This window comes from Tachypleus tridentatus, chromosome 4, assembly GCF_004210375.1.
Source record: "Tachypleus tridentatus isolate NWPU-2018 chromosome 4, ASM421037v1, whole genome shotgun sequence".
In the NCBI taxonomy this organism is placed as follows: Eukaryota; Metazoa; Arthropoda; class Merostomata; order Xiphosura; family Limulidae; genus Tachypleus; species Tachypleus tridentatus.
In genome coordinates this window covers 80,077,597-80,103,290 of record NC_134828.1, presented here as the reverse complement: position 1 = coordinate 80,103,290, position 25,694 = coordinate 80,077,597, and the positions used below count along the sequence as shown (strand labels likewise).

The window sequence follows — 25,694 nt, the reverse complement described above, 5'->3', positions numbered from 1 at the left end:
AACTAAGAATAACTTTAATTTTCAGATTTTAAATCACTTAAATTTACTTTTAGGTATTTTCCGTGTGAAGGCACCTTTTCAGAGCAGGAATTGTAGGATCCAACAATATAAGGCAAAAATTTAGCTTGGGAGGGGGAGTGCCCTGAGAAAACCAACTTTTACAGTACAGGCACCAATTGAAATACTCATTGTGCCTGGAAGTAGCTGGAAATAAAAACAAGGTTAGTGTAACACAAAAGGAATGTATAAATATTGTATGAGGTCTCATCATGTACAAAACTAGTGAAATTAACATAAAACATTGAACATAAACATTGATTTAGATGGTTTATGTGGCAAGGAAGCAGGTGTTGTGGTCAGCTTTGGATTTGATATATCTGTATATGGACATTTTCCAAGGCATACTGGAACAGTTGAGTATCTAGGTGAATGTTGACTGGGTCTCAGATTGATCGTGTGATGATCATAGGAATTGGTGATACTCATCTAGGTGAATGTTGACTGGGTCTCAGATTGATCGTGTGATGATCATAGGAATTGGTGATACTCATCTAGGTGAATGTTGACTGGGTCTCAGATTGATCGTGTGATGATCATAGGAATTGGTGATACTCATCTAGGTGAATGTTGACTGGGTCTCAGATTGATCGTGTGATGATCATAGGAATTGGTGATACTCATCTAGGTGAATGTTGACTGGGTCTCAGATTGATCATGTGATGATCATAGGAATTGGTGATACTCATCGTCTTGCACATCTTAGGTCTGGAGATTTTTGTCCTATCTGACTATTTGGGTTTGGCTGTGCTGGCAGGTGGTTGGTTGTCCACGAAAGCTGACGTGTTAGTTGTCGAGATTTGTATGTTTTGGGTCTGGTTTGTGGTTGTAGTTAGCTTGAGAATTGTTAGGGTCTGGCTGAATTTGTAGCACTTCTTAGTTGATTTGGACTGGAGACTGTTGTCAGCATCAGTCTGAGTAGAGTTGTCTTTCAGCTGTGGAGTAGATAAAGAGGTATTATTGACAGGTTAGGCTGTAGTTGATTGAGGAGTTCAACTGCAGTAGTGATCTTTGGTGAAGACATTTGGCTCTGTAATGAAAGAAATGTAGAAAACAACTGAGAGTAAGTATGTAACTGGCTACTTATTTGGAATGGGTCACCACCTTCATGAAGTGAGTGGGTAGGCAGGCCTTGATTCTGGAATGGATTTGGTGAACACCGTGCAGTTTGAATGTTGTGGCTATTTTCAGCGAGTGTTGAATATCAGCTTGAGGAATGGATGAATGTCTGTCTCTGAGGAAGACAGGAAACAGGTTAATGGGACTTTTTGTGATGGAGCACTGGACATTAGTGTTGGTACTCCACGGCTTAGATAGATAAGGTTGTCCATGGAAAAAAAGGTTTGATAAAAATGAAATGTTAAATATATACACTTTATTTATACTATTGTTTCTGTTGGGAATGCTGTAGCCTTTGTTCAGGTGTTGTAGCTTACTTCTTACTCACTTGGCCGTACACCCTCATTCTTTCAGCTGGTGTCTTTTTCTTTTCCTGTTAGGCTACACATTTAATTTGACTTACGTTGAGTAGTGTCATACAATTCAAAAGATACCCTTAACCTTCCAGTCTCTTTCTGGATATCATTCTGAAGTGTATCCCTTTTCCTTATTTTGTGCATGTGTCCTTTAATATTACCTGTTTCTTACTCCATTAATGCAATTTTTGATGATTGCTTTGGCTCTCCCTCATTGCTTGTTCTTAAGGGTTTATGCTATTTCTTTTCTAACAACTCCTGATTCACATCCACATGACTCATCTGCTTCACATCTCTGACTCATTTGTCTTGGCTTGCATACATTCTTCTTTACTTTCTTGATTCCTTGTTCTAGATATCGATTTGACCTGCTGGGGGAGGGTTTGGCTCATTACCTTCTAGTTCATTCAGTTTCCTCATTTATGCATCTTTGTATTTTTTTTCTTGCCATCCTCTTATATCACTTCTCCTCCCTGAGTCTTTTGTCCAAGACACTATTGTGCTCCAGAGGGATTTTGTGAAGAGGCTCATTTCCTTCTCTTTGCCAGCTTTAGGCCCAACATTTCCAGGTAGCTAGGGTGCATAACTCTCAAATGTGGGTGGTTTGAATCCCTGTTCCACCAAACATGCTTGTCTTTTTAGTCATGGTGGCATTGTAATGTTATGGTCCATTCCACTATTTGTTAGTAAAAGAGTAGCCCAAGGGTTGTTGGTGGGTGATGATGACTAACTGCTTTCCTTTAGTCTTCACTGCTAAATTGGGGATGGCTAGTGCAGATAGCCCTCTTCTAACTTTGTACAAATTTCAAAAACAAATCTCACAAACCTTTGCCAGCTCAGCCTCTTCATCATCTCCTCTGTTCTTTACCTTGTTTCCCCAATTTTGAGACTTGTTGGGTTGAGTCTTATTCCTCTTTACTGTACATCCCCCCCCCCAGGTGTATTTGCTTTTTGTTGGGCTCATTCTCTTAATTCAAAAGTTTTTGGTGGCATTCCTTTCTCACTAAGAACTTTAACTGGAGTTGCATGGCTTTGGTCATTATTTTTCCAAGTTTTTTTTTCTTTCTTGACTTTACCCATTGACTGCTTTTATCATATGAATCTGTCAACCCCCTCCTCTACACACTATAGGTTCCACGTTTTCTTTTCTTGTTAATACACTACATGATGTCTTATTCAACACTCTTCTTGTTAGTGACTATTCTGTCATATCTGGTCCTGCAAATACATATCTCTTCCATTTTTCTAGCTATTGGTCTCAGTTTTTGCTGAAAAATGTTTTTTTATGCTGGTGGCAGTATAAGATCTTTGCTATTTATATTTGTTGTCTGTTGTTCCTATGTTCTCCTCTTCCATCACTGTTTGTTTCTGCTCAAGACTTCTGCTGCTAAAGAAGGTAATTCTACTTTTCCCATTTTATTATCCTCTATTTCCCACATTTATTACTGTTCTTATCCTGACTTTCTCCAGCACCTGGTCTTGGGCTCTCTGAGGGTATCTCACTTGTACTGCTTCCTTCCATGCTTCTTGTAACCATTTGTTTATTCTGTGAATTCTTCTGTCCTGGGACCTCCATTACTTTTCCATGTCAGATTCAGCAATTAATTAGGCAGGTGTATTATTTTCTTCTATCTGAGGTGTGTCACCTTTTTAGGGTATCTTCTCATCAATCCATCACCTCTCCAGTTCTCTGGCTGCCCATTTCCATTTTCCTTTGAAGGTCATTACTTATACCATTAGTTCACATTATTTTCATCACTTGATTTTTTCTTGCTCAATAGGTTTTCATTTATGTTCATTTGTTCCAATTTTGCATGTTTTTGTGTCCTTGTGAATGGTGAGAACTATGTTTGTTATTTCCTTGTTTACATGTTCTTTTTTTGCTACTGTGGATCCCCCTATGTGCAGCAAGTGGGGTGTTCTGTACAACAGCTAGTAGTTTTCTCTAATGGTTTTTTGCTTCATAAATATGTTTGTCCTAGTTCATACACTCATGGATACACATGTAAAAGTGTACAGGAATTTCTGTCCATATCTGATGTTTAGTGACTTTGAGACTCTTCTTAATACAGAACTGATGTACAATTCCAGATGTTTCAGGTGTTGGTTAAACAAATCTATCAACTTGATAACTGGTTTTCGAAATAGGGTATTGTAGTCACTTGTTGCACTGTCTCTGGTGATGTAGTCCTCCAGACTCTCCACTGCATTGTTTCCCTCCTTTCTTCTAGTGGAGTATGAGAGTCCTTGCCACATACCAGCTCCTAGCCATTAGGGTGGTGGACCATGGAAGCCTGTCCTCCTGAGATTCATCATACCACTCACTTGAGAGCAAGCTGGTGGCATTTTGTGAGTGAAGATGGCATATAGCCCTTCATGCTGCAAACTTGATGTACAGTTCCAGATGCTGCAAAGTTTTGGTTAAAGCATTCCACCATATTAAAGTATATATACATATATTGCAGTTTGTCTCTCAGTCTGAGATGTTCCTCCTGCCTAACCACTTAACTAACACTCAAGAGTCACATTTTAAATCTGTAACATGTATTATGAAATTTCTTCTTGTTTTTCCACATTTGATGTTTGTAGCACAGTCACAGAAGAGAGAGAATATACCTGGATCAGATCAGATGTGTTGTATATGCTGAGTTGTGATGTTTTATATTTTGTTTCACACAAAATTTGTTTTTATGGTCTCTCTTTGGGAATTTCCTGAAGGGGAATAATTTTTTCACTGACTTTCCACCAGTTAAATGTGGAAAACTAGCTATTTTGTGAATGTAGGTAAGATATTGTATTGGAAGCTAACATTTTTCTAAACTGAAAACATTTATGATAGATGCTCGCCTCTCCTCATATTTCCCACCCAGTCTCCTTACTTCCAGTGATGTGATCTCAGTCTTCTGACCAATCTCAAAATGATTACTGAGTGCAGTGGTTAGTATAGGTGTTGAATTGTGCTACTATCAGTGGAGAGCTGCTGTATGGTTATTTATGTGTGGATATGCAGAGGTGGAAGGTAAAAGACTAGTAGTGAACATTGAAAATTTTTGCCAGTAGAGAGCAGTACTAATTTTATAAAAGCTATTTTTTTATTGGAGGTTAAGTATTTATTGCAAATACTTTTTCAATTTTGGGAAGTGTTAACTTTATATTATATATTAGTAAAAATAGTCAAAAAAGTAAAAATTAAATATTTCTTGAAAACTATGTACTTTTAGGACTGTTTACATCAGATTTAAAGCAGTTTCTTCCTCTAACTTTATTTTTGCAAAGAACTCTAACAAGAATTACCTTCAGTGTAAGTAGGTCATCACCATAGGGTTAATCTGGTTTTGCCTGCTGTAATACATGCCCTATTGATCTTTGGCTCCTTGCTTTTTCTAGAAACTTTTCTTAAGTTTCCTTGCTTGTTGTTGCCATTGTTTGAGTGACTGTGCTGTTGATGCTTTTCATACTCTCCCACTGCACTTTTATAATTCTATACATAGATTATATATGTAAAAATGGCTGGTATGGGTAGAGAAAGCTCTATGTAGAGGAATGAACAACATTTTGACCTCCGTCAGTCATCGTCAGGTTCATAAAGAAAGAAAGAGGTAACTGACCAATAACTGACCACATGTTTGAAGGTGGTTGTGTAATTGAGTGTAGGAATGTAGAGGGCATGCTTAGATGTTGGATATATTTTTATAGGTATAAAGGTCATCCTTTGTATTGCTTTATTTTGGGCTTGAGTTGTTGTACAAGTAAGGCTTCTTTAATTTTGTATTTGTTTATGTTTGTTTCTTTATTTAGTATTTGGGTGTTCTCTATGGTTATGTTGTGTTTATTTGATTTGCAGTGTTTGAAAGCATGTGAAGGTGACTTTTTGTGTTCTTTGAATCTGGTTTCCATTTTTCTACTTGTTTCTCCAATATAAAAGTCATGGAAGTTACCACATTGTATTTTATAAGTAATGTTGGTGTTGTGTTTGTCAGTGTAGTTTTTACATAATATAGACCGTAGTTTTGTGCCTGGTTTTTAAATAAATTTGGTATTAACTGGAATGTCATATTTTGTGACAAGTTTTTGCCAAATGTTGGCTATTTTTCTGCTGATGTCGGGAATATGTGGTATGCAGCAGTATATGGTTTCGTGATATTTGAAATTGCGGGGTATATTTACTTTTGTTAATTTATTTTGCTTTTTGTCTAGGTGTGTGCATATAATGTTTTCTATGGTTTTTGGAGGAAACATTGATGTTGATGAAGTATTGTTTTATTCTGTTTAATTCATCATTTATTTCATCTAGTGAGCATAGTTTTATGACTGTGTTTATTTGGTTTCTTAGTATGTCGAGTTTTTGTTTTGTTTCATGTGCTGAGTCCCAAGGAATGTATAGTCCAGTATGGGTGATATTTTGGTGGATTTCTGTTTTGAATTGTGTATCGGTTCTTGTAATTTTAAGGTTAAGAAATGATATTTGATTGCTTTCTTCCTGTTCACATGTGAAGTTAATGTTGGGATGTATAGAGGTAATGTGATTGAAAAAATTAAGTGTGTGTTCTGTAGACGTGAATCCCACAATCGTGTCGTATACATATCTGTACCAGTATAGTGGTGGATGTAATGCTGTGTTAATTGCTTGTATTTCAGCTTGTGTCAAAAATATTGGCTAGAACTGGTGATACTGGATTGCCCATGCTTGGACCGTTTGTTTGTATATAGTTGTGGTTTTTAACATGAAGTTTGTCTTTATCGTGGTGAATTCTATGAGGGTTGCTAATTGGTTGCTGGGAATGTCTATTGATGGGTTAGGGTCTCGGATATAGAGTTCTAAGGTTATCTTGCAGGCTTCAGTGGTTGGAACTTCTGTAAAGAGGGATATGATATCAAAACTGGCCATTAAGGCTTTATGGTTAAGTTGATTAAGGTTAGATTTAAAATTAAGAGTCTTTGATGAATGAGCTGGCTGATGCTACATATTTGGAGAATGCCCATGCTGTGTATTTACTAAGATTGTGATTAAATGATTCATATGTGGACATTATTGGTCATAATGGACAATCTGGTTTATGAGGTTTGGGGATGCCGTGTATTTGTGGTGTGCATGAGTCGGTTTTGCGTAGGTAGGAATAAAGTGCTTTTGAAATTGTGTTGGCTTTTTTCATTTTTAGTAGTATTTTGTTTAGTTGCATTTTGTGTGTCTTTGTTGGATTTGTGTGTATTGGTTTAAATTTGTTTGTGTCTGATAGGATGTTCTTTCATGTTCATTATGACTATAGCATTTCCTTTATCTGCTTTTAGAATTTTAATGTTTTTGTCTTGTTTCAGGTTTTTAATGAAGTTGATGTCTCTTTTTGTAAGGTTGTTTTACAGATTTCTGTTTTGTAAAATATTATGTTGACGGTTTTGTGAGAAAATTCTTTGAAAAAATCGTTTAAGATGTTGTTTTAAGGTGTTTCTGGAAACAAAAAATATATTTTTTTTTCTGGGAAGATTGGCTGATAATAATAAATATAATCCAACTTCTAAGCATGCCCTCTACATTCCTACACTCAATTATACAACTGCCTTCAAACATGTGGTCAGCTATCAGTCAGTTACCACTTTCTTTTTTTGCGAATTTGATTATGACTGAAGAAGGTCAAATTGTTGTTTGCTCCTCTACATAGAACTTTCTCTACCAATACCAGCCATTTTTACATATATATTTTTCTCTACAAGTGGGTTTTCTCATCATCACAGATTTATACATGGATTATTCTTTTCTTCTTCAGATTTCAGTCACTTGGGAGGGTAACTGTACTTTCCTATTTCACTTCTTTCTGTTGCTCCTCTCTGGTTGTTCAGACATGTATTTGTTCTTGTGCGTTCTTTGGGTTAATACTTTTTTTTTTTATCATGAACCTTTCCTTTTTCCTCACAATTATCTGGTTCTACCCTGAGACTCCTCTTTTTTCAGGGACCTCTCTCCTTCAACCTTGAACTGAATAAGCCTATTAACTTCTCTAGTTGGTATATTTTTCTTTTGGTGTAGATTCTTGCAGGCTATTTCTCATTTATTCACATCTGATTTAGGAACTTTTCTTGCTTCCCATTTTTGCTGGGCCTCAGACGAGCTTCTTAGGCAAGTATGCGAACAATTTCCAACACATGTTGCTCATTATTTTCACCGTCTGGCTGTTTTGTCTTTTACAGGATTTTAACTAATTGCCATACTCCACTCATTTCACCACCTCTGAAATATGTGAGTAGCTTTCCATTTTCATCTCTCCTTTTCTGTTGAACAGGATTCCATCAAGTGACTGCTTTGTCTCTTAGAGTAATTTTATTTTCCAAAACTTGCATCAAGCCAAGATAATGAAAAATGATAAGCCAGTCCACCCTAGTACTACTGTTACTCACTATGAAATTGAATTTTCTGCAAGACTGTTTGAGGTATCTTCGTGGTATTCAAGTTAACTCAATTATCTAGTGTAAATCGTACCAACTTCATGGACTGTCATCAGGAAATAACTTCACTTCTTTGGCCTGTGTCTACTGGGTTTTAAAAATAGGGTTTTGCAGTCACCCATTATGCCATGTTTTCTTGAAGATCTTTTTTGCTGGTGATCTGATGGAGATCTGAGGCTTCTCCAGGTCTCTTCAATGTGAATCCCCCTGTTTTCTTTAAATGGAGCATGAGATACCTTTGACATTTACCAGTTCATAGCTGCTGGGTACTGACATGCTAGCTGGCTGACTACCTACAGTTGGTTATCATCATCTTTCACTGATCCCTACAACATTTCTTTTGCCTTTTCCATCTTTTCATTTGAGTTGAAGAGTATATATGCCATGGTTAAAATAACATGCAGTCATCCACTGGTATGCCCCTATGAAACCTGTGTCAAACTACATGAGCTTACATTCTGGTATTTTCATAAGGGAGATATCTTGGTCCACTTCATTGCTTCAACATGGAATTCTAGCTTTTCTCTTTAAAGGAGTACATTATTGGCTTGGAAATTAACATTTTATAGTCTTAAAATATATTTATAATAGACAATATTCTTATCATACATTCCCTACCTGACTTCTCCACTTCTGGAGCCTGTTTTTTTCTTCCCTCTTGTAAGAGTGAAGATATAACAAAGGCAGATGCTAAGGAAAAGTTACTGTTCATGGAGATTGTGTTACCCTCTTACTGGTGGAGAGGTACTGTAGCATTATGACACCATCATGCACCAGTGCAGTTTGAGTTAAACACATGAATTTAGGTGGGAGTTAACTCAAGGCTAGTGGCGTATATAGGTCTCATGGTAGAAATGTGAGGAAAATAGCATTTCTGTTTATGGAAGTATCTATCAGAAACACATTTTCAGATTAGGAAAATATTAACTTTTGGTCATATAACTTTGAAGGAAAAACAAAATTCTAAAAGATTGGGTAACATTGACCAACAGCAACAATTTTTTATGTTAGAGGAAAAATTCAAAATACTGCAGAAGTACTCAAATTAAAATACCAGGAATTCAAATGAAGAAAGTAATAATTAATGAAAGTAACAAAATATTTATCACTAATAAGTAACTGTAAAGCACTCTTTAGTCAATCAGATGTTGGTAATATGTTTTAAAATGGAAGCAGCTCAAGTGTTTGATTCTTAAGGTCATAAAATAAAATGGAAATTCTACATATATCATATTTTTCATATATTGATTACTGAGTTACTTAAAGTTTCTCAAATCACACTTTAGATGTGGTAATTACAAAAATTTCAGAAACTTGAAGTATCTGTGGTTGTTCAGTGATTTGCAGTAAGTAAATAAACATACTTGTTAAATAAACAAGACTTTTGGCATATAATAGTATGTGTTTTCATGTAGGTTTATAGAATCACCAAAATCTTCAGGACCCAAACATTTTAATCTTTGTACATTTGTTGCTGTTTTCTGGGGTGGGAGATGTACACCTTGCTTCTTGTCAAATAAAAACTTGATGTTTGAAATGTATCTTTATATAATATACACTCTTATTAATAAACAAAACAATGACTTGTATAAAAAATTGATTACCACAGCACACATGCATACTGGAACTTTGGAAATTGAGTCTATCATAATTGAAACATTTTCTCTATTAGAGAACACCAGTATCAACAACAAATATGATAAAGGTTAAAAGTGTAAAATATACCTGATTTCAAAATAATGTGAGGATATTACATGATAAAGCTTAAGAATTGTTCTTTTCACCAAGGAACTACGGTATATTAAGAATCATTGTGTTTTGTGTAAAATTGAAAATGATCACTCTTATTTGTAAGAGTTAACATTATTTGGCAAGGCCTGCCATTTACCTAAATTTGGATTTATTCATTTATTTTTGTCAAGGTAATATCCACATTTTAGGGAAATTATCTTCTATTAACTGTTTTTAGTACGTGTTGTACGTGTGCATGATACAATAGGTTTTAAGTTTTGTTTTGATTTCAGCTGGTTTATAAATGCATATAACATTTTTTTATTCAATAGAACTCTTCAAAAAAGCGAGACTCTGGTCATATTGCAAATGGCACTGTGGATGAAAGTGTGTCTCGTAAAAGGCTTCGCACTGACAGCTCACCCTAAAGACCTTTAGTAATGTAGGAGTTGATTATTTAGCTATAAAGGATGATAAATGTATAATAATTAAATACATTGTAGATATTGATAATTTGATAAAAAGGAAAAAGTTAAACATATTAATTGAATTATTGGATATATTGTGAATGTATATGACTCTTGATTAGATATGTATTTGGAAGCTGAGTGTTCAGTTTTTGACAACTCTTTTGACTTTGTTTTATTACGATTCTGAGTACTAAAGAAATAAGTCTCTAAAATCTTGTCTAATTAAAATATTGTAGAAATTTTATGCATTTCTTGTATATTTAGTGGGAAGCTGTGGCTTCTTTATGTGAGATACATGTAGGTTAGGTTGCTAACATATTATCATGATAGATGTTCTATAGGTTGTTGTGATACGTTTAGTGTGTATGTTATGGTACTAATATTTGAATTCCATTTTCAAGAAGAATAGAAGAAGAAATATTCTGAAAAGTAATCTTGGTTTATACTTCATATTGTCAATACAATTACTGAAGGTTTGGTTTAGAAGTGTTTTGTTCTAAAATATTTTACTATTTCTTTTTCATAGAACTTACAGGAATTTTTTAGAGAACTTGCCATTCTAAATTTATGTTCCTATTGTTACATGTTGAAAAAAAATTCCTACTTTAAAGAAAGTGTGGACTGTTTATTGATAAATCTTGAATATTTTTTTTCCTTCTTCAGGAATATTAATTTGTTCTATTTTCCCCTTTCTTACAAAGAATAAACTGTAACAGAGTTGTTAAATCAAGGCTTTCCAATGAATCTATGAAATTTATTACAGTCTATATTTTGGAAGAAGTCCTTTTCCTTGTGAAAGTGACCTATAGAAAGTATAGAAACCTGTATTTTTTTAACTAACCTAAACCACATGTGTATATCTTTTAATAAAAATATTTTTAAGACAGAAATTTGGGAAAAAAAAAGGATAACTTCTTCACTATAACCATAAGAAACTCCTATAAGATAAAATCCTGATCAGTTTATAAGTATTCTCTGAAAAAATGCAAGAAATGTATTTTGGTCTCAATATTGTAATTTCATGAGTCATTCAGATTGGTAGATATGTTTTTTGCCAATGGTATTAGGCAGAAAACCTGTAAAAAAATTTTTTGGGGCCAGTGTGTGTGTAAAAACCTCTTATTTACGTTGCAGTTTTTTTTTTTATTTCAGGTATTTTAAAAATGCTCTAGGAGACATTCCAACCTAGAAAACATCACGGTATATCTGCATCCAGTTCATTATATGATGGGCTTACCAACAGTTAAATGTACAATACATTACAACTTCATTTAGTTAAAAAGGAACATCTGTCCTTTACAGGCCTCATTTTTGGATAACAGTGGATTCATTGAGAACAAATGTACAGAATAAAAGAACTCCATTCTGACAAAAAAAAAAATTCTTCCACCCAAGGACTTTGTACAACAGTGGGGTCACCAAAAGTACAATCCACTAGAACCCGACTCAATTCAGAAAATCACTTACTTCCAATTCTGATTTTATTTTATAGTTTTGGGTTTACAAATGGCTGGAGGTACATAACTGTAGTGCTCAATCTAGCATAGTTCATCATTTGCTATTTTTTTTGTGAGTTCAACAACAAAGAGAAGGACTGATATACATTTAATTGTATTAACTTGTTCAACTAGTTCACAACAGTGGGTTTAACACCAAAGTTCCATTTAATACTCCTTAACTATTTAACTTGTTAAGTTTATTTTATTTAACTGTGAATCTGTTTAACATTTGAATGAACAGCAGAAGTATTTTTCATCATTACATTGGTTTGCATTATTAAGTGTTCTGCAAAACATTTAACATAAATCAGTAATTCTTGTTAGTTAAACTATTTCTTAATCCTAAATTACACTCCACAGCATATAAGTAGTATATAGAATTTTCACAGTATCTGAATGATGTGGAATGTTTTAGATTTGTGAAATAATTTTTATTTCTTAAGGCTAAGTGAAAACATTTAGGTATTGCATAATTGAAAAGAAATATGAACATAAGCTGTTCTTCAATTTAGTGCTCAAACAAACTGATCAGGAAAGTCATTAGTCAGCAGGAGTTGAAGCAAGCTGATAATGGACATATGATGTAGTGTATAATATATTATCATACTGCCTTCCTTTTTTTTCCCTTTATTTATACAATGCATTCTCTTGATGTGTATGAAAATAAATTGTATCCATATAATGAACATGGTTGTCAAATGTGCCTATTGAAAGGGATTTCTGTGATGTAGTTCTTTTGAAATGAAAATGTGCAGAAATTACAGCTGAAAGAAGGCTGAGAGGTATGAAAAAATTAATATATTTTTTAATTCAAATTAATTATTATTTAATAAATATGAATGCTTTGTTGTAAGTTTTGGATGTGCTTAACACCTGTGTGTGAGGTGTTTCAAAGTGTTGTATGCAAGTGATTCAGGTTATTGATGAATGAGAAATATTGTAGATTGGTATCATATAGATATGTCTTGGAACACTTTAAAATAAATACTCAAGAATTTTACTAAAAGGTTTTGTGATTAAAATTTAATGTAATTACTGGTTGATGGCTTTAAATCACTACACTCCCATGCACATACAAACATAGTATGTGTGTATATAAAGAGAAATTAATTATGGAATGTTTAGATTGATAAGATTTCATCTGTCTTTGTTATTGAGGCTGGAGTGAAAAAGATTTAGCTAACATTCTTTGTATATGTAATGGCTATTGCTGTTTTCCTTTATCACCACTGTCTACTAAGTTATGGCCAGTGGAAGAAATTTCTAAACACCTTTTCCTTTTAACCCCTGTACATATATAGACACACACATGAAATGCATGTATGAAAACTGAGTTAATTATTAGTAGCAACTAAAAATTACAGTTGATATTTTTTGTGATAAATTGTTCAATGCCCATTGAACAGTGATATTAATGACCGAGTTTAGTAAGTGGAATTTTTGGTAGATTTTTGTAATATAATGTTAAAAGTATATGCATCTAGAGAGTGACCAATGGTTGGAAGCACATTATTCATGATAATGGTGGATAAAATTAATTGTGAAATGGTAAAATTATTTGATCTAAATGCATATTAACTTTATGAATTAACACTTTTTTGTCCATTAATTCAATGATGTACTGCAAGTATTTTATTTTATATTAACACTTGTAACAGCAAGGTTTAAAATAACTCTACTTTTTTGTACTTTTGTTGTGCCATTAATCTTTTAAAGTCTATTCTATTACCCTTTTTTTCTTTTGTATTTTGTGAGAAAATCATATTACTGTATATGTCTAAGCCTCTTTACAGGCTGTTAGTGTATTATGTTGATCTCTTTGATCTTTGTAGGTTTCAAAGTGAAGAAAGATTGTTTTGAAATACTGTGATTTGTGATGTCAATTTAAAGAAATAGAAAACACTGAAAAAGCGTAATGGAGTACATTTATTGGACTGATTTTTTTCCTGTCAGGAAAACAAAGTGAAATATGTCCTCATTTTTCTTTGTGTATGTAATAAGAAAAGAAACAATAAAAAACACACTCAAGGTAACTTGCACACCAAGTATACCAAAATTTTAAATTATGTCATGAGGGATTTACAAACAAGTTATTAGTTGTGTAAAATGAAGTTGGAATATATTGCCATACTTTTTTCAAAACTTTCCATAAAATCCTCCATGTAATTTTTTGAGTATGTCACTAGGGGCTTGTATATAATTAGAGTTTACTTTGAGTGTTTATGTAAATGACTACCTGGTTTCAGAATGATAATGAATGAATTTTGAGGTTTTGCTCTGAGAGAGGACAATGATATTAAAAACTGGGTGACTTTGTGAAAAGAACAATCGAGAAGTGTGTCACTAATATACATTCCCTCTCCCCAGACAGTTTTCAGTTTTTATTGTAAAAATACTTAGATTTTATCTATTAATGATTTAGTGTGTAATGTAGTAAAGCATTTGCAAAGCCATAGCTGTATATTTGTCTAGCTTCATTCCCAAACATATGAATTATGTAAGTTTTCTGCTTCGTAATAATACACTTTTGAAACATTCAGTAAAGAGAGTCCATGTTTTGGTCAACATAATAAGAAATGTGCTTCAAAGTATGTGTATTCTTAGTGGAAATTAACTAGTGTCATGTTTCATTTATAAATATTGTTTAATTTTGTGTCAGTTGCTGAGTTTGGATTATTTTTTACCTTTGCATTTTTTGTACAACTGATTTAACATGCCTGTAAACAATGCACACTGACACCATATCACATGTAGTAGTACTTGTTATGTATTCATGTATTGCTATTTGTCTTTATATAGTAGCTGCTGAAAGTTTTAATGATAATTTAGTTTCTGTGTGAAACTATTTCATGAGCAAGTATTGAAGTTATTGATGTTACAAAACATTTTGATTTAACAGACTAAAGGAATTGTTATATGTATGCTAAATTTGTATGAAGTCAATTATTGTTTTCGTTTACAACTTAAAAATTTCGTTGTCAAATAAACTATTGTTATCTAACTGCTGGTTGCAGTTTTATGAATTCTTCTGTCAGATAATGTACTGTGTAGTTAAAGTACATTCTTTAGGCGTTATATTTGATAACAGTGCCATCTACTTTTTGTTGTATACCACTAATTGATGTAGCAGTATTGTATTTTAATATTTTAAACTGAAGAACTGGAAAATTTGTCTGAAAATTCAACATGGTACATGAACAATATGTGTATTGAATTCACATTTGTTACCAAACATTTTTACGAGTAATGATAAATTATTTACTTGATAAGCTACATAATAAGTAAGATATATATCACTGCAATATGACAATCCATGTAATCTAACTTGTACAGTGTACTGAAAAACATAACCAGGTATCAGGTTTTATTCAATTCTGATGAATAATTTTTTTGTTAATGAAGTTGTATATAGCTACGTTAAAATATGGGTTGAATTTTATTGAAGTATAGATTTCAAATACAAATAACTGGTAGAAAAACCAAAGGTTTCTGTGAAAAGAGAGTTTGAAGATCAAATGAGGCGGTGAAGGAAATAAAATTGTTTTTCACCTAAATATCTGCAATATTAATAAATATTAATAAATTCCTCGCTGGTTTTTTTTTTTTTTGTATTTACGGTTCTGCTGCTGAGAACTAAAACAAGAGTTAGAGAAAGCCTATAGAAAGAAGCGAGAGAACTGTGGAAACCTCACGTTTGTATACTCAGGCTGAAATCTTAGTAAGGTGTCTCATAACTGTGTTTGTGTATATCACGTATTGCAACACATATAAATTCTAAACAATCCCATGTCAATTGGTAACCTTCAAACATCTGGTCAAAAATGCATGAATATACCCGAAGGAAAGATATGTAGTCTACAATACTTGTGAAAAGGTAAAATTTGCAGCTGTTATAGTTACGACAGCCCGCTGTTTTTGTATCTCAGGGTCTTCCTATACGCTAACATTAAAATAAAACATTAACGGTCAAATTAGAAAGTTAAGTATAGGGTAAAATATGTCAATAACTTCATTTAGCTTATTCATCAAACACCTGTACAAAAGAAAACAAAAACAACAAATGGGTAACAAGCAAGCCAAAGTAATAACTAAATGAAATCTCAATTTAAATCAAATCTCAATCAAAATTACCATTTCACAATTTAACCAAATTAGATAAAACCATAATGATAAGACAGGTTATGAAATCATTAATTTAAGTTTCAGTTCAAATTATAAATTAATCAATAAAACAGTTCACAACAAGTTGAAAACTGTTTACATTCAATGTCGAGTGGATGATCTGGTTGTCATTTGGTAGAATCTCTTTAGAACAATTACTGGATCTCTGACACTCTTCTTGACTATATAATTGAAACTTAGCATACCAACAAATTGTTCCCTGGTGGAACAACGGTAAGTCTTCGGATTTGCAACGCTACAGTCAGGTTTTCGATTCCCCTCGGTTTATACAGCACCGTTACGACTTTGCTATAACAAAATACACCACAACAGCTGAAGGCAGACATTTGAATGATAAGTTATGTATTGCCTGCCATTCATGAAGTTACTTTGCATGTTTTTGTTGTGACAAACAAAAGTTTGTTAAGTTTATCATAAGCGTAACAAAATGCCAGATATTCAAAAAGATTTGTTATTCCATTAACAATTGAGGCGGCCAGTTGGTTAGGGTGTTCGACTCATCATCTGAAAGCCGAGGGTTCGAATTCCCAACACACCAAACCTGCCCTTTCAGGTGTGGGTGCGTTGTTGTAATGTGACGGTCAATCCTGCTATTCGTTGGTAAAAGATTAACCCAAGAGTTGGCGGTGGGTGGTGATGACTAACCGCCTTCCCTCTCGTCTTACACTGCTAAATTTGGGTCGGCTAGCTAAGACAGCTGTGTGCAGCTTAGCGCAAAATTCAAAACAACAGGTATGGAGAAATACCCAGTGGTTAGAGCCTCAGGTTGTGGATCTGAAGTTTCGTGGTTTACCTCTCAGTCCATACTGGGGCGATATATGAATTATAAAAGTAGCAGTTAAATTCTACTATTTGGTATGACAAGAGCAGTCAAGGAGTGAACATTGACAAGCTGCGTTGCCTCAAGTATATCAGTTCAAATTACAAATGGTTAGAACAAAAAAGTATGTAATTTCATCATAGAAATCATTAACAAGTTATAGAAGAAAATTCCGAGTAAACACAACCTGTGGTAGGTGGAGTTTAGTTAGCAATTTAGGGTTAAACGTTATGACCACTCAAGATATGAACCGATTGATGTTTTGTAAAACGTGTAGTATATGTGCCATACTTTACGCTATTTATGGTGAATGCAGTCGCCTCTATGACATTATGATAGATCTGTTCCAAGCAAACAAATATGGAAACCATATGGCTTCTTATGGAACGATATATGTGTATTTATCATTACCAATTAACAGTTTCCACTCAGCATGTTTTCCACTTCAAATGAGTTCTTCTAATATTATGTGATTGTCATGAAGACAGAACTTGCGTTCAATAGGAAATGATAGTAAAACTGGAAGAGAACACCTTACACTGGTAATTGAAATTGGATTAAACATATTTTACATGCATTGACCACTGTTTCTCAACGTAGTTTCTGTAACACAACTCCAAACTTCGTTTTGATACAGGTAAACATAATCTGAATAAGTAAATTAAACGACGTCTTACTTCATAACAGAGTATAGTTGTACACCCTATCTCTTTAATAAAGCACCGCTATCGTTAATGCTACATTTGAAACTGATGTTTCTCCCAATACTTTTTTTTGTTAATGCATAATGTAAGGATGGAAAACGTGTTAATGCATAATGTAAGGATGGAAAACGTGTTAATGCATAATGTAAGGATGGAAAACTCAAGTTTACTGGTACTGGTAATACTTTATTGCTATAGCAACATAACAGACTTCCAAAAACAGCCTATCCGTATCTGTAAATGATAAGAGGAAATCAGCTAATAACCATACAATTTTCAATGATAGTACTTAAAGTATGCAACGTCAAAAATTAAACGAATATGATAACTAATAATAATTCTAGAGCTAATATAAAATAACAAATATCATATTACAAGATATTACATCCCTTATTACTTGCACGGTTTTATTATTATTTTAATTTGTTATTTAATCTCAGTAGTACCAGCTTATCGAAATTGCTATCCATCAATCCAGCTCTTTTTGGCTATAAAATGTCTTCCCTTGGTGAGAAAATGTTATTTACAGCTGCACTTGATGGAATGGGCGTATTGAAGTAGATGTAGAGAGATGTTAAGGCTGGTGAAGGGAACAGATTGATGTGGTCCTCTGCTTAGAACAATGTTATTTGATCGTGCTAGTTTCGAAAGAATTACTTGTATATTTTGTTTTTTTCTTTAAAGTACACGAAGAAGTTCTTTGTTATCCCTCTCAGTGCTGGAAAAGAACGAAAAATCACTTACATCAGCATTTGTTGAACTTTCATCACCACCGCCTTCCATCTTCTCTGAAATTTTTTATAATCATTTGTTTTAAAGTTTTAATGGTGGGTGAAAGAAAGTTGCGAGAAGGTGATCCTTATTGACAAAGGTATCTTCAAAACACTTCTCAGTTCCTGAAATCAAAGCATTTACAAGTGACTTGCAAATCTAGAGTGGTTTACTGTAGACATCCTTCAGTTTTGTCAAACGTGGAAAGTTTTGGTAGAAGTAGTCAAATTTAGGTTTCAGTTCTACGTTGAAGTAAATCAATTGCGCGTACTATATGTATTCTTTGGTGAAATTTATACCCGAAAAATTGAAACGATCAATGCTCAGCTCATCACACACTTTATTGACTGTACATTCTCTCTTCGTTATTATACTCTCCATACGAGCTAAATATATCACATAGCGTACTGCATGGAACAAAGTGTTTCCACAGTTCCTGTATAAGGTCAGGTGCTGTGGTCCGTTCTAAAGATTTTCGGCCAATTGAGACACTTTTCAACATACCATCGCTCAGAGCTACTGGTTGCTACAGAACTGAGTGTATGTACTGCACATTGAAGATATTTGAGGAGAAAGCAAACTTCACTGAACTGTGTCTCACTACTAATGATATCAGAAATGTTGAAGTTTAACTCATTCTTTTGTTCTTCACTTATGACTCGAGTGTATTTTGATCTGTTTTACAATCACCTGCATCTTTATTTACAGGTTCAGTAGAGAAGATATTGCAGTACCCTGCTGGTACAGCAGCAAGTATACGGATTTATAACGCTAAAATCAGGGATTCTATTCCTCACAGTAGACTCAGCAGATAGCCCGATGTGGCTTTGCAATAAGAAGCACACACACACAAAGAAAGAACTTGCAAAAACAAATATTAAAATATAAAAAGAGATGTGGATATGACATGTGGCATGACTTTGTAGTACCATCTAAATATGGTATAATAATAATAGAACTTCTTATACAGCATATCTTTAATTAGTGACAGCCATTCAAAGCATTAGCAGAAAGCCAGTTGAAAGAGATTCGACTTCAAAAGATCTGATTGACTTCGAGCATTGTAACTCGATTGGAAAAATGTTCCAAAGCTAAGGTCATTGAGAGAAAATGCGTGATTACGAAAACGTGAGAAAGAGGGAGGAACAGTACTGGAATCAATAAGTACTATCTTCGACTTCAAAACATTTGCTGCAATTTTCATGAACTCGCTTGAACTTTTCTTATTATATCATTTTCACGCACAACATTTAAGTTATGCTTTCTTGCAGGCATTATATATTATATCAACTAGTCTTGTTGTGTTTAATAAAACTTTATACAGTAAGACAAACAAATTCAAGTGAACATAACTTTATTTACTTTTCTCACTACAGGTATGTTTTCCTGCACTTGTCACTGCATTCAAAATTTAATTAAACTGCTTTAATAACATAGTATATGAATAAATATAACATAATAGCGTTGTTAATATATAATATATATATATTTTAATAGTATATAGCTTTTAAGTTCTTGTATTTGTAGGTTATAAGACAATATTTAAAATAAATCCTGAAGTTTACCTAGAGTGAGAATTGTGAGAATTTCTCTCTGGGCATCCTCTCTTTTCTAATTTATACATCGTCTCTCCAAGAAGTACGAAATTCAGCGTAAGTTACTCATTGTAATTATGCCAAGCCAATATGCAACCTGAACCCATCTGACAAAGGCCTTTCTAAAGATATAAGTTTCGTAGAGCTTGTTTGAGAACTTTACCAGAAAAAGTCTGGACAGAGATACAAGTGCAAGCATATTATTTGTAGAGATTAAGTTTGTTTGTTTGTTTTGGAATTTCGCACAAAGCTACTCGAGGGCTATCTGTGCTAGCCGTCCCTAATTTAGCAGTGTAAGACTAGAGGGAAGGCAGCTAGTCATCACCACCCACCGCCAACTTTGGGCTACTCTTTTACCAACGAATAGTGGGATTGACCGTCACATTATACACCCTCACGGCTGGGAGGGCGAGCATGTTTAGCACGACGCGGGCGCGAACCTGCGACCCTCAGATTACGAGTCGCACGCCTTACGCGCTTGGCCATGCCAGGCCTTAGAGATTAAGAATAACATATATTGTATATATTCTTCATTGAAATAAAATGTACTAATAACAAAATATATTATAAAAATACTGTAACTAACCTCAATGTTTTCACAAAATTAGACTAGTTATCAATGATAGTCTTGGTAATTATGTCTTGAATGCAATATTTGATGTGAACTGCTTTCAGTTCAGTGGCAGACCTGTTATGGCCAGGTGGTTGAGGCACTCGAGTCATAATATGAGGGTCGTGGGTTCGAATCCCCGTCACATCAAACATGTTCGCCCTTTCACCCGTCAGGCATTATAATGTGACGGTCAATCCAACTATTCGTCGGTAAAAGTGTAGCCCAAGATTTGGCGGTGAGTGGTTATGACTAGCTGCCTTCCCTCTTGTCTTACACTGCTAAATTAGGGACGGTTAGCGTAGATAGCCCTCGTGTAGATTTACGCGAAATTAAAAAAACAAACAGTTCCCTGAGATCACGTGACAGGTGTAATGACTAGTGACATGACGGCAAGCAAGTGCTGTATATTCCACTCTTCAGGCTTTCTGGTTCAATCTCATGCACAATCACGCCCAGATAGGATCTGTATAAGTAAACAACATAGAGTTAAACTAATGAATGCAAAACGGTGCACTGCACATGTTCACTGCAGATACTATACGTATCATTATAATGTTAAATGTTTAAAATTTTAGAAAACATTTTTTTTATCCATAAAATAAAAAATGTTAATAATTTTTTACATCTTACCTGTTGTAACAACTCGAACGTCAGTTGTCTTCGTGAGCCACAATAGAAACAACTCGAACGTCAGTTGTTTTCGTGAGTCACAATAGAAACAACTTGAACGTCAGATGTCTTCGTGAGCCACAATAGAAACAACTTGAACGTCAGTTGTCTTCGTGAGCCACAATAGAAACAACTTGAACGTCAGATGTCTTCGTGAGCCACAATTGAAACAACTTAACGTCAGTTGTCTTCATGAGTCACAATAGAAACAACTCGAACGTCAGTTGTCTTTGTGAGCTACTCTATTGTGCTAAGTTTCTCTTTCAGTTCATTTTTCTCTGGACGAATTTAGCATCATTGCACATGTTAGAGCTTTCCTACTGAAAACTGTTTTATTTGACTGTAATGTCTGAATAAGATTTTTCAAAGCTTGTAATTCAACAAATTTGAAAGGAAACCAAATCAGTTACGAGTGTATCTATTTTACATTGGTTAGTTCTCCTGACACCAGTAACAAGGAAAGCTCCAAAATTGGTTGTTTTGCTTCATTTTTTCTAACTTTTCTCTTAGTAGAAGTATTAGCCCTTGTTTCTGGTGTTTCAGCTAATCATTTATTTGAGTTATTAACCTCGAGGCTTCTCTTGATGCACGATTCAAAGTCCTTGAGTTTATGGGAATGTTTGTAACTATTGTTTTTTTTTGGTTTTTTAATATCTAAAAGTGATTTCACATTATTGGCAATGTAAATAATGTTTTTGGGCATACACAACCGCAAGAAAACACTTTAGAATTGGGATCTACTGTCACTTTCAATAAATCTAAAATAGTCTGTTACGTAAGTCCAAGAATGGCTGCTTCCACAATTAGACTCACTATTAAAAGCTTGTGTAACAGAAACATCGTCTTCTTTAAACAGATTCCATTTTATTACATTATTTAATGTACATGACGAAGCAAATTGCATTAAGCAGTGTATTTACGGGATGGCGAATGGAAGTAAGGAGAAATGACATTTAGTTACCAGAAAAAACAATATAATCCTGACGCAACACGTTTACGACAGCAGCGTAAATATAATTATATATAATATATAGCACAAAATACAAATATATATTATTTAGTATTTTATTATTAATAACAAATAATGCATAATTATAATAATATAATATTAAAATTTATTATAGTATATATTTCTGGGATTTTTTTAAACTAATTGGCAGACATAAAATACAGCGTTGTGCAAAAGTGTTAGAACAGGAAAAGAATTTACCATTCTTTCCATTTTATGTGGCTAATTATTCCACGCCATTAGAGAATGTAGATGTCAATACTATGGCAATGGTTCGCTGATTCCTGTTGACAATTAAGTGAGCCAAGGCTTTAGAAATCCCACATACTTGTGTCAACGGCACGTCATAAGGGTTCTGCTTGAATGAACATATTGATTAAACATAGGGTCTGAAATAACTGTCATGGAACCCCATAGCGTGTTTTAATTATAAAAAAAGAAGTTAGTAAGGAGCTAACATGTGGCATCGATATACGCTACAAAAACGGTCAAAGTAACAGCATTCCAAGGATAAACCTTGATAAAAACAGTCTTTAACACTGTATATTGAGTTTTGTTTTCATGCCACGGCCCAACAAGCGTAGAGAATTGTTAGCAGAGAAGAGAGTTCGTAAAAAAAGCTTTACTTGATGCTGATTGGACACTGACAAATTGCTGTAGACTTGAAATGCTTCCCTAAACCCTAACAAGTACACCTTAGAACGTGAGACTGAGACAGTTAAATTTGAAAACTGGAACGCAAGAGGCAGAACACCTATACTAAATGATACTTATGTTAAGTATCTTCGTTTATCTTTCTGGACAGAAGGAAGACTATCACTGATCTCAAACATGAGATAAATGACCATGTAATAAATGACAGAAGAGCGTCCAGATCCATAACATCAAGAAGACTCGGGATGAATGGAATATTTGGTCATGTAGCAGTTAATCAATCTTGTCTTCGATCTTCAAATATTTTCAAGAGACTGAAATTTGCTAAAGAGTATAAAAACTGGATTGTTTATGATTGGAAAATGGTGTTATTAGACAGATGAGTCCGAGTTTTAAATGTTTGGTTCAAAGCACAGGTTATACTTCCGGCGGAAGAAAGGTTAAAGATACTTACTTCAATATCTAACACCTACCTTGAAGCATGGGGGAGGCAGAGTGATGGTTTGGGGATGTTTTTCTATTGGGGAAACAGAAAATATTTGCAAAATAAATATAATAATGGACCAACGCAAGTATCATCAGTTTCTGATCTGTCATGGTATATATACCCAGTTGTTTATGTATTATTGGTTGAAGATTTTACTACCATAACAATAGTAACCCCAAACACTCATCCAACTTATGCAAAAATTACTTATCTGAAAAAAACAAAAAAATTGTTTGGGTCATTCAAATGATGCAGTGGTCCAACAGAACCCCGATCTTAGCCCTATTGAGCAGATTCGAGATTTAAAAGATCATCAACTTGAAAAATCAAAAGTTACCTCTAAAGAAACTTTATGGAAGTGTATTAGAGACTCTTGGAGTAAAATTCCAAAGGATACTTTGATAAAATATATTGCAACACTGCTGATATTGCAAATATATTGCAACACTCAAGACAGCATGGGTATGGGTATTAGCATTTTAATTAAAATAAAGTACAGAACAACGTTTCGACCTTCGTAGGCCATCTACAGGTTAACAAGGAGAGAGTTTGCAACTGACAGTTGGTGGGCACGTCTGAGGGAATAGAGTGTAAATGGGTACGGAATTGTAGGGGCGTTGTAGTTAGATGTCAGGTTATTAATTAATATAGATATAAAGATGTTCCTTTATATTGGTTTAATTTTGGTTTTAGTTGCTGTATAAGTAGGGCTTTTTTGATTTTGCGATTGTTCATAGTTGTTTCCCTACTTAGTATCTGGGTGATTTCTATGGTTATATTGTGTTTATTTGATTTGCAATGTTTAAAAACGTGTGAAGGTGTTTTTGTTTTGCTTTTTGTGTTCATTGAATCTGGTTTCTATTATTCTGCTTATTTCTCCAATACAGAAGTCGTAGCAGCTGTTGCATTATACCTTTCCGTTATGTATACATAAATATTTTGACGCTTTTATCTCAATACAGTTGACTAATTTGTTTGATTTTTGAATTTACAAAGTTACAAGAGGGCTATCTGTGCTATCCTTTCCCAATTTAGCAGTGTAAGATTAGAGGGAAGGTAGCTAGTCATCATCACTCACCGCCAATTCTTGGGATACTCTATTACCAACGAATAGCAGTATTGACCATAAGATTATAACGCAGTCACGGGTGAAAGGGCGAACATGTTTGATATGACGGGGATTCGAATCCGCGACCCTCAAATTGCGAGTCGAGCGCCCTAACCACCTGACCATATCAGGTCCTAGTTAAAATTCTTGCCTTAAAAATTGCATTATCGTATAACTTACATTATTCACATGACGCATGCTCAAATTTCTTCATATTTTTCAGCCAATGCATAATTTGTAGTACGTGGCTTTGCCATCCAATAACTCTAAGGTTTCTATAACAATCAAGTAGTGTAAATTGTTTGCTTCACAACCCTTTTCTGCTAAACTTCCTAAGATGAAATCTGCAGATGGTATTCATTGAGTTAAGATTACAACAAGTAGCACTCAGGCTATGTGGGGATCATTCAGATTTTCCTGAAGTTCAATACGTGTCATGTATGGTATATTTTAAAATGCATAATTGTTACTCCTTGTAAGGTTTAGTGTCAATGTTATTGCCATGATTTTAACTGCTGTACATTATCAGGATCTGAAGATTCAGTCATTGTCAAAGTAACCCATCAGTGTTCGATGATACTCATCAGCTTGTTGAGAAAGAAAGATGCACTCTTGCAATGTTTAGTCTGCGTTTTTGATGGCAATGCTTGAAAAATACTACAACTGGAAGCACTTTATTTTTATCGTACAGTATAGGCATTCAGAAGTAACTTAGTATATGACTGGCAAATGCAATTACGTGCTCTGAACTTTCTTTTGATTGTGAACAAACACACCAGTTGTCTTTGATATTCAGGTTCACCGCTGCTCATCAAAAAAATACAGACTTTCACAGTTACAATAACAGTGGATTCAATTAAACAATAAGAGTGATTGTAAATTGGAGAGTTTAATGAAATATTTATAATATGTTTAAAATAAAACTGGACAAAGTTAATGAAAATGAAAAAAGGTTTTTATTATCTGATAAACGTAAAGAAAACACAGCATACGTACTTGCACATGCTAAAAGACATTCACTCAGACTAGGATATGCTTAATCCCTCAGATTCCACTCTTTCGGGATTTTATCTCTGTGGAACATAAACACGACGGTATTCAAGCACGACCTTCACTCAATGATTGCCTAATAAAACCTACTTAAGAAAACAGACCTAAATTCAATAGGTAAACTCGTTTTCTTTGTTCGGTCGACCGTGTCATATCCATCTTGGGCAGAATAGATATTATTTAAAACAAAAAACAAAGAAACTAGAACAAGACAACCTTAACGACTTTCTGGACGGCATGTTCCGCCATTATAGCATGGGAATTAGAAAAAAAGTGTCTCTGATTGAAGTTGGTTGAAAACATATGTTAAAAATAAATTTGGAGTTACTCGAAAAATTCAATAGTATGATGACGAAATAAAA

General features: G+C 34.0%; 1 protein-coding gene across 7 annotated transcripts in view; it reads left to right on the top strand.

The window, feature by feature from the left end:
- Positions 1–14,671, top strand: part of LOC143249523 (DET1- and DDB1-associated protein 1-like) — a 32,894-nt gene extending 18,223 nt beyond the window's left edge. For 3 of the 7 annotated variants that reach the window (XM_076499508.1, XM_076499511.1, XM_076499509.1), the window contains 2 exons: positions 10,034–10,143; positions 11,324–14,671. In XM_076499508.1, the coding sequence (XP_076355623.1) occupies positions 10,034–10,129 (96 nt within the window). In that variant the 3' untranslated portion in view covers positions 10,130–10,143; positions 11,324–14,671. Of the gene's footprint in view, positions 1–10,033 lie in introns of all 7 variants that reach the window. The other 4 variants (XR_013027814.1, XR_013027815.1, XM_076499510.1 and 1 more) reach the window with 3 other exon arrangements.
- The last annotated feature ends 11,023 nt before the right edge of the window (positions 14,672–25,694 follow it).